This window comes from Anguilla anguilla, chromosome 4 (assembly GCF_013347855.1).
Source record: "Anguilla anguilla isolate fAngAng1 chromosome 4, fAngAng1.pri, whole genome shotgun sequence".
In the NCBI taxonomy this organism is placed as follows: domain Eukaryota; kingdom Metazoa; phylum Chordata; class Actinopteri; order Anguilliformes; family Anguillidae; genus Anguilla; species Anguilla anguilla.
The window spans coordinates 64,608,134-64,617,779 of record NC_049204.1 but is presented as its reverse complement, the minus strand read 5'-3'; the positions used below and the strand labels follow the sequence as shown (position 1 = coordinate 64,617,779).

The 9,646-nt window shown below is 49.3% G+C and overlaps 1 protein-coding gene across 2 annotated transcripts in view; it reads right to left on the bottom strand.

Moving 5' to 3' along the window:
* Positions 1–722: 722 nt before the first annotated feature.
* adcy1a (adenylate cyclase 1a) overlaps positions 723–9,646 on the bottom strand; it is a 63,584-nt gene continuing 54,660 nt past the window's right edge. Inside the window, exons 15-20 of one of the 2 annotated variants that reach the window (XM_035412076.1) lie at positions 8,483–8,599; positions 5,452–5,598; positions 4,619–4,717; positions 4,121–4,235; positions 2,941–3,065; positions 723–1,235 (exon numbers count right to left, since the gene is read on the bottom strand). In XM_035412076.1, the coding sequence (XP_035267967.1) occupies positions 912–1,235; positions 2,941–3,065; positions 4,121–4,235; positions 4,619–4,717; positions 5,452–5,598; positions 8,483–8,599 (927 nt within the window). In that variant the 3' untranslated portion in view covers positions 723–911. Of the gene's footprint in view, positions 1,236–2,940; positions 3,066–4,120; positions 4,236–4,618; positions 4,718–5,451; positions 5,599–8,482; positions 8,600–9,646 lie in introns of those variants that run through there. The other variant, XR_004764670.1, reaches the window with a different exon arrangement.

The following is a 9,646-nucleotide window of genomic DNA, read 5'->3' as shown; positions in this document are numbered from 1 at the left end:
TGGAGGATGGTTAAAAAAATACATCGTAACTTCGTGGATACTGGCGTTGTGATTGCATGCTTGAGTCCATCCAGGGCAACAGCAAAAAAAAAAAGGATAAAAAGGAAAAAAGACAAATCGACTTTTTTAAAGAGGCATGCCCGCTAAATCCCACAGACGAAGAAATTTAAATTAAAGCCAAATGATCAACACAACAGCGAAAGGTCACTGAACTGTAGAAAGAAAAGCCGCAAGAATCCTGTGCAACTCAGAGCTCTCTTTAAGATAAATGTGCCGGTCTCCCGTAGCCAGCACAGACCGTTGCAGTTTGAGGAGGCCAAAAGAAGAAGTCTTTTCAACATTGGAAAACACGGAGGGAAGACATATTTTCTTCCTTCGGAGATGATACTGGTGCTCATGGGATATCTCCTCGTCGTCGTCTGCGATCGTCTTTCAAAAATCCTCCTCCTTCTTATTCGAGGTCGGTTTTCGAAACCCCTGAACGAACCCCGCAGGTTCTCTCAACCGCTGTCGACTGGGTTGAGGTGCAGAACCCTCGTTAATTACACTCAGCGTCGAACGTGGACCACCCGTGGGTAAAATCCAAAGAAGAAGAAGAAGAACCTGGCACAACATTGTGGCGATTTACGTTTCCCAAAAATTTCACTCGGGAACCAGTCCTAACAGAGTCGTTAGCCCTTGTAACCTCTCTGAACAAGTTCCTTTTTTTAAAAAAAAAAAAGAAAAGAAAAAAAAAAAACGTTTCTAAAGTGATTTTCGTAACAGAACTCAAGGTTCTCTTTGGTTGCACTGCAGGGGGGCCCTCGATGAAGCCGCTTGCCTAAGACCCTCGTTCGATTGTTTTGGGGTGGGTGTGGGGGTGCGGGTGTCGGGGGGGGGGCGGAGTGGGGTGGCGGGACGGGGGTCTTCTCTCACGCCTCCTTCCCTGCTGGCACGGAGAGGGACAGGGACACGGACGGGAGGTACAGGACGGCGCTGTTCGCCATGGTGGACGTGGTCTGTATGGTGGCCGGGCTGGTGCTGGGGCAGCCCGTCCCCAGCTGCGTCCGGACGCCGGGCCGGCCGCACGGATGCCCCGGGCGCTGCAGGCCCTTTGATCGGCTGTGGGAGCCGGGCCCCGGGCACTTCCCCTCCAGAAAATAAGTCAGCATCTCCCCTTTGCCCTTGACACTGACCTTGCCGCGGCACACCAGGTCATAGCTGCCCTTCAGCGTGCGGTACACGTCCTCCGTGACCTGCGGGAAACACACACACAGAGCATAGTGTACACACACATACACACACACACACAGACACACACAGACACACACAGAGCATAGTGTACATACACAGACACACATACAGTACACACACACACAGACCCAGACATACACATACAGTATACAGACCCGCACACATACACACACACATATATGTATAGTACACATGCACACACACACCCACCCACAGGTACAGTATACATACACATAGAGAGACACACATAGGTATAGTGCACACACACACACACACACACACACAAAGAGTATTACTTTTAACTGAGAAAATGTAAAACATCGTGTGAGGTGACTCAGAGTCATTACAGTCATTATTAAATGAAATACACTATTTGTGCTTCAAACTACTTAAGCGCACACAAATAAATAAAAAAACAGAGAACAAAGCAATTGTAAAATGAGCACAAGCAGCAACAACAACAACAAAAAGACAACAGGTTTCTCTTCACGGTGCGGCACTGCCCTCAATATTGGGAGTGGCATTCGGGAGGATTACAAACAGTCTGTTCGCCACATGGGTACCACGTTGCCCGGGGAAACCACGTGAGGCGCGTTACCGCAGCCGAAATCGGGCCGGCTGCGGGACCGAGATAAAAGAGACCAGCGTGCCGAGGATGTGCTGGTGTTCTGGACCAAAGACAAAACACCTCCAGCCAATCGCAGCCCCCCACACCGAACACGTGGAATGCCCGCATCCAATCAGAAGAGGCCTACTTCCTGGAAAGGTGTATTTTCCTGTTCGCACCGGCCCTGCTGGACTGGGGTCGCACACACACCCCCCCTGTTTCTGAATGCTCCAAATTAGCCCCCCCTCCATGCTCACTGAATCCCATTCCAGCAACTGTGCTCTCCACTCACCAAACATGTTCCGGAACAAATGCATTTTCATAAAACGCGTGGCATTACCTTTCATAGTGAACTAGTCTGACTAATGAGTTCAGCGGTAATTAAGGGGGCGGGGGGGTGGAGGGTGGGGGGGGTGGAGGGGGCGGGGGGGGAGAGACATTCGGTCCAGAACAAGTTGTGAAGCACAAGGTTGCGGAAGGTAGCGAACTCCGTGTCCTAACCCCGGCCACAGAGCCCCACAGCGTTCAGATGCAGCTGCTGAAAAAGCACTCGCATTAAGGGCTATTAACAGCCTCGTATTCCCCCGTCTGTATTTAATGAGACTTGGATCAGCAGACTGTGTGTACATCTGTGCGTCCACTGCTTTCCAGGACATTCAAAAGCACTGCCCTTTCTCAACCCTGTGTAACCCTAGTAACCCCCTGAAGACCAGTCACGGAGGGCCATGATGTCTGGTATTATATATTTGGAGTGTTATCGCTCTTAAACGTCTAATTAAAGCAACCGACCGGCTGATGAGTTCGTAGACCTTGTTTCGGAACCCTAAGCTGGCTGCCAAATTCAAAGGAAATCACGAAAGAGCTGCAGACTCTCCGGGACTGGAGTGGGAGATCTCTGCTCGAACTCTAACTCGACTTCAGTCTGCAGCGGAGCCAGCGACTCGCATGATGTTCCATGGTGGTGATCGTGAAGCAGCAAGTGTGCGTCATACAGGCCACAGGCCTGACCACTGGGCCTGCCCTCGCCGCAAGCTGTCAATGCTGTGCCTCTGAAAATGCCGGACGCAAGCTGGCAACCTCCCGGCTGTCTGACTCCGTACCTGTATTTTGCCCTGGAGGCCCGTGCTGTCCATGCGGCTGGCCACGTTGACCGTGTTCCCCCAAATGTCGTACTGGGGCCTTCTGGCCCCGATGACGCCCGCCACCACTGGACCCACATTGATGCCTGCAGGGACAAGGACAGCAAACCCGGAGTTTTACCACAGCACAGCAAACCTGGAGTTTTACTACAGGACAGCAAACCTGGAGTTTTACCACAGGACAGTGAATCTGGAGTTTTACTACAGGACAGCGGACCTGGAGTTTTACTACAGGACAGCGAACCCAGAGTTTTACTACAGGACAGTGAATATAGAGTATTACTACAGGACAGCAAACCTTGAGTTTAACTACAGGACAGTGAATCTGGAGTTTCACTATAGGACAGCGGACCTGGAGTTTTACTACAGGACAGCGAACCCAGAGTTTTACTACAGGACAGTGAACCCGGAGTTATACTACAGGACAGCAAACCCGGAGTTTTACTACAGGACAGAAAACCCGGAGTTTTACTACAGGACAGCAAACCCGGAGTTTTACTACAGGACAGCGAACCTGGCCAGCAAGCTCTGTCTGCTCTTTTTGCTCTGTCTCTTGCCTTGCTACTCTGTAAAGCGTCTTTGTGACAGTTCTCAGTAAAAAAGCTCTATACAAATAAAACTGAATTGAATATATGTGGTGCTCGCACTAGGCGTGGTCACAATTTAGGCTTCATGAACCCTGCCGCCCACATGACTTTCTTGACTGGCTTTACCCAGAGTTCTTTGCTTGGCAGAGTAATTGGGTCATACGGCCGCGATGGGCCCCGACCCACCATCAAGGTTGTAAAGCCCCCTACTTCCACAACAGGCAGATATTTTTACTTTCATTTAAAAAAATAAAAAATTAAAAAAATTAAAAATCAATTCAATTCTATTTATTTTGTATAGCACTTTTTTTTATTATTATTTTATTTTATTTTTTTTACAGAGAGACCTGTCACAAAGACGCTTTGAAGCAGAGGGGAAAACTTTGGCATTTTGAGCGGGACTCAGGGCAGGATATCCGCTGCAGCGGCATGCGCAGATTATCAGCTTTCCTGCAGCGCGTTTCCTTGGCTACGGTGGCCCCGCCGGCGCTCACAGAGAGCGGCTCTGTCCCCCTCTCTCTCCCTCTCTCGGCGGGCGACCGGCGGAGACTCACCCACTCGCAGCACAAAGTCGTTGTAGGACTGGTAGTTGATTGCGTCCAGCACATCAAACATCTCGATGGCGAAGTCCGCTACTGTGCATAAGTGTGAGGAGACGGACTTTTTGGCCTGTTTTTGGGGACAAAAATAACAATAAGTACAATCATACATTTGAAAAAAAAAAAAAATCACATGATTTTACAGGAACTAATGTCATCATTACCTCACACCTAATTTATTGCATTGTTTCTTTTTCTTTTTCAAAAAGATAAAACGGGTTATAAAGTTTCTTCTCACCACCCATTCCAATACAATCCATGCTGTAGCTGGAGTTTGAGAGGAATTTAAGATTTCACACACACACGCACGCATGCACGCACACACGCACGCACACACACAGACACACAGACACACATACACACACACACACACAAACACGCACACACAGACACATGCACACAGACACAAATACACCCAAACACACACACACACACACACACACACACACACACCTGGGTTCCAGTGGTGGGCACCAAACCCACAGCTGCCATGTACGTGCTTCCTATGGTCTTGATCTTCTCGATGTCCTTGTAGCATTCCTTGTCCAAGAGCTGGAGGGGGAGAAGAAAAAAAAAAAAAAAATAAAAATAAATAAAAAATTAGTCATTCATTTAGCAGCAGCGAGACAGCCGCAGCCCAAGCTGTGCCAGGCTCACCCAGGTGTAAACCGCAGGTCTGCGTGCCCGATAATCCCGTTTCCAGGAATAGAGCAGATAAAAATACGCGGCGGACTCTCCGCCGTCCACATGCGAAGATGGGCTGGCGTGTAATCGCATTACACGCGCCGCGCCGCGCCTTGACGGGGGTCATCTCTGCTCACGATAATCACGGTAATGATAACCCCCATTACGGTCGCTCCGCTGGCTCGCCTGCCTCCGTTCCCACTCCACCTCAATGTCCAGGGACCTCTACCTTCATCTGCAACCATACCCGGTGTTTATATAATTATGAATGTACACGAAATGACCGAAGGTATCTGGACACCCCTGGTATCTGGTCTAGGGCTGTTTTTTCAAGGCTTGGGCTGGGCCCCTAAAGGTCCCAGTGAAGGGAAATCTTAATTCTACAGCGTACAATCACATTCTGGGCGATTCTGTGCTTTTCCCCAACAGTTTGGGAGAAGGCCCTTCCCTGCTTCAGCATGACCAATGCCCCCCCAGGCACACAGCGAGGTCCATACAGAAACGGTTTTGTCGAGATCGGTGTGGAATCAATCAGGCCTGTGCAAAACGGGTTTGAACCATCAAACAAAAAAAAAACAAAAAAAACTCAGCGAGGAGCTCACCTCGTCGAAGTCGGCGATGATCTCGTTGAGGAGGCGGAGACACTCGACCCCCATGTTGTTCCCGTCCAGCTCGATGTAGAAGTCGTTGAAATTGGGGATGGAGGCGAACAGCACCCCGACCTGGGCATAGGACTGGTAGTACAGGTCCTGGCGCAAGAGAACGAGCACAAGCGCATCACCACTGCGAGTCAGGACAGCTCGGGGGGTACGACCCTCAGAGAGATTCAGGAGAAGCTCCAAGCCCATATCCTCCAAGACCACGAGTCTCTGGTCTTAACCCCAAGAACCATATATTCGAATAAAGACCTACAGTAGAAGGGAAATTCGATAAAGTTCAAATAAATTCTGTTTTTGGCCATCCCAGACACTAGCATTATATGTAAATAAATAAATAAAAATAAAATAATAATAATAATAAAAATTGAAAAACTTAATTTTTGTGTTCTTGCGGGTCTCAGGGGGACGTTGGAGTTCGCGGTGTCGGCCATGTTCTCTCCAGCTCTGAGGGAAACCGCTCTGAACCCGAGTGCGCTCAGCGTGACGCTCGCAGCCGGGTTAAAAATACTCTTCTGTGCTAAAAATGTGAATGGAGGCTCTAGCTCCGTCAAAGCCGGCACCCTTTGGGACCGCTGCCTTTTCCCCCAGTTTCTTTCACTTGCGAGGGATGGAGGGGGGGGGCGGGGGGGGGGCTGGGGGAGTGGGGACTTGGGGGGGGGAGGGAAATCCGGTAACGCTGAATATATCGTTAGCCTCCTGTGAGACCCCATTGTGGCGCCGCCGTTAAGGAACTGGGCTCAAACCCAGGGGGGGGGAGTCCGGGTCGGCGTCGCCATTGTGTCACTGAGCACAGGCCCCTTAACACAGACCGCCTCAGCAAACTCCCAGCTTCACGGACGCACGTGTTAATGCTCGCCATTTTTTTTTTTTTTTTTTTTTTTCTTGCAGAGGGTGCCACAATCGGGGTTGTTTTTTTGTTTTGTTGTTTTTTTTCTGTTGGTTCTTCTCCTGAGCCCATGCGTGGCTTTCTCGTAGTACAAGAGAGATCAGGAGAAGAACCAAAAAAAGAAAAGAAAAAAAAATAACCCGATTGTGCACCCTCTGCACAAATGGGGGTGGGGGGGGGGGGTATTTTTCCACTGGCAGAGTGATTGTGGCGTCGTGGAAACGCACCGCAAAAAAACCTGAGCGCCAGTCACAGCTCTGGGTCTTTGGGTCGCCCGCTGAACAATTACGCTTCGCTCCGCTCCCTGCGCTGTTTCGGGGCCTCAGAACGGAGTTCCACCTCGGGTTCCACCTCGGGTTCCCAGTGCAAACCTGGCGGCCGGTGACGGTTAAAAACGGCCCTGTGTTTTTTCGTGTTTACGGAGGGGGCTTCGGTTTGTGCTAATGTGCGCAGGTTAACTTCGCAGCGACAGGGAAACAACAGATTCAAACAAAAAACACGCAATTTAATGTCTCCGCACAAGTCAGTGCTTTGCCAGATTGCCGTTTAATTTCCCTGCTCTCTCTCTCTGTCCCTCTCTCTCCCTCTCTCTTTCTCTCTGTCCCTCTCTCTGTCCCTCTCTCTTTCTCTCTCTGTCCCTCTCTCTTTCTCTCTCTGTCCCTCTCTCTCTGTCCCTTTCTCTTTCTCTCTCTGTCCCTCTCTCTCCCTCTCTCTCTCTGTCCCTCTCTCTTTCTCTCTCTGTCCCTTTCTCTTTCTCTCTCTGTCCCTCTCTCTCTGTCCCTCTCTCTTTCTCTCTCTGTCCCTCTCTCTTTCTCGCAGTTGTTTTTTCTTTTCTCTAAAATATCCTTGCGGGGTTAAAGGGGCGGGGGGTTCCTCTGGGAGACACAGGATGTTTAAAATTGCATCACGGCCGGGGAAGTGTGACTCAGAGACGGGGGGGACGAGCGTCAATGGCACGGGATATCCAGCGAGCCCCCCCGCCAACAGCGTCACGTCCCCCCCCCCAACCCCCCCCGTCCCCTCCAACCCAAACACCTCGCATCCGCCACCGCAGCCCGCCAACATCCTGGGATGTACGGGGGAAAAAAAGGGGGCATCTTGGCAACGCATTAGCCTATTTCAGGGGTCATGCCTGAAAATAACCTCACGTGCACACACCCCAGCGGCTATCCGTCAGACTCGCCACGCCTCAGGGGTTCTACGTGAGACTGTCTATTTTCTGCAGCTAAATATTAAATCCATCATACAGTACATACTTTGGGACATTATACATTAGACTCAAAGTATTTTAGGACTTCAATGAATATTTCGGCACATAAAACAGCATATTTGACAACTTATTACAGATTCAATTCATCATGTTTCCCGCATAATATATTAGACAATTTTGCAGGTGTAAAATTACAGTACCTGGGTTATACATTGGATGCACTTTCTTTGCAGAGATTTTCAAGGAATTGTTTACATTAGATTGACATCTCAGGGATTAGGGACATTTAAAGGGTTACACATTGCATATACAATATTTCAGTGGTTATACCTGAAAGTGACAATATTTCAGGAGCTAAGGATTAAACTCATGTTTTAGGGATTAGACTTTAGACTTTCCATATTTCATGGGTCAGACATTAGACTCACCATGTTTCAGGGGTTAGACATTAGACTCACCATGTTTCAGGGGTCAGGCATTATACTCACCATGTTTCAGGGGTCAGACATTAGACTCACCATATTTCAGGGGTCAGGCATTAGATTCACCATGTTTCAGGGGTCAGGTATTGGACTTTCCATATTTCAGGGGTCAGGCATTAGACTCACCATGTTTCAGGGGTCAGACATGAGATTCACCATGTTTCAGAGGTCAGGCATTAGACTAACCATGTTCCAGGGGTTAGACATAAGACTCACCATATTTCAGGGGTTAGACATAAGACTCACCATATTTCAGGGGTTAAACATTAGACTCACCATGTTTCAGGGATTAGACATTAGTCTTTCCATATTTCAGGAGTTAGACATTATACTCACCATGTTTCAGGGGTCAGACATTAGACTCACCATATTTCAGGGGTCAGGCATTAGACTCACCATGTTCCTCGGATTGGACATCAGAAAGTGCTGCGCCACGTGCGCAGGCAGCAGGTTGAAGAGGATCCTCTTGTTGTCCAGCTTCACCCTCTCCATGTCGTCCCGCTCCTCCTCCGCCTGGCAACCCAGACAAACGCGCACTGAAGGACAGCGGCACCAGCGAGGCCGTCCTCAAGCGACCCGAAACGAACGATGCCTGTGTCACCCCCTTCCAAGAATCTCGAAGCGCGTTACACTGAAGTACATCCGCTCAAACCACAGCCAGCACAGCATCCATCTGGAAGCCATTTTGGACAGCTGAGACGGAGAGGCAAGGACGCAATCAGTCAAACCGAGCCCTGGCGGCGATTTGCTAGTTAGATCCAAAGGGACAGACCTAGGGCTTTTGTCTGGGGAAATTACACCCTCACCTTTTCGCAATATGGTAAATCTGACATGATCGCAATGAGCAGTGTGTGACCATCTTGATTTATAAGCCTCTGATAAAAAAAAACAGAAATTGCGTCCCCATCACCGCACTGGGGCATGTCTACCTAGCGCAGAGCGGCAGACTGACCCCTGAACCAATCCCGTCAAAACCACTTCCAGCAACAATTTGTCCCCCATCCCAGCCCAGGCTTGCTAAGCTTCTGCCATGGAGAAGGATAAGGCCATAATGTGACATGGCCGTTGGCCAGGAGCGCACTGTACAGCACATAATGTATCTTTCCACAGAAAATAAGGATAAGCATGAAAATCCAACGTGAATGTGAAGGTACGTCTTTTTCACTTAACATAACCCGCCTGAGTCCCAACGTGTAACCTACTTCACTCGGTCAGGAGCAAGCCTCGCTTCAGAGCGATTATGAACTGTAGTATTGCAATTTGACCACTAGAGGTCAATAATGAAGAGGCGGAAGGTTTTTACTGTCGGGGAGTGTGCTGTGCTGGCAAAAATCCTCTGAAGACTACAACCACACATCTTCAAACACGTCTTCACGCATTATTCCATTAAATATATATGTTCTATTTTTCTGACAATGTTAAGAAGGCCTAACTGTGATTTCACGCGTGACTAATTCAGGCACAGGCCATGGTCAGGACAAGGAGAGGTAAACGCCCTCTCAGAAACCGAACCGAACCTGCTGACTGACGAGCAACATCTCCTCTGTGTGGTGGAAATGT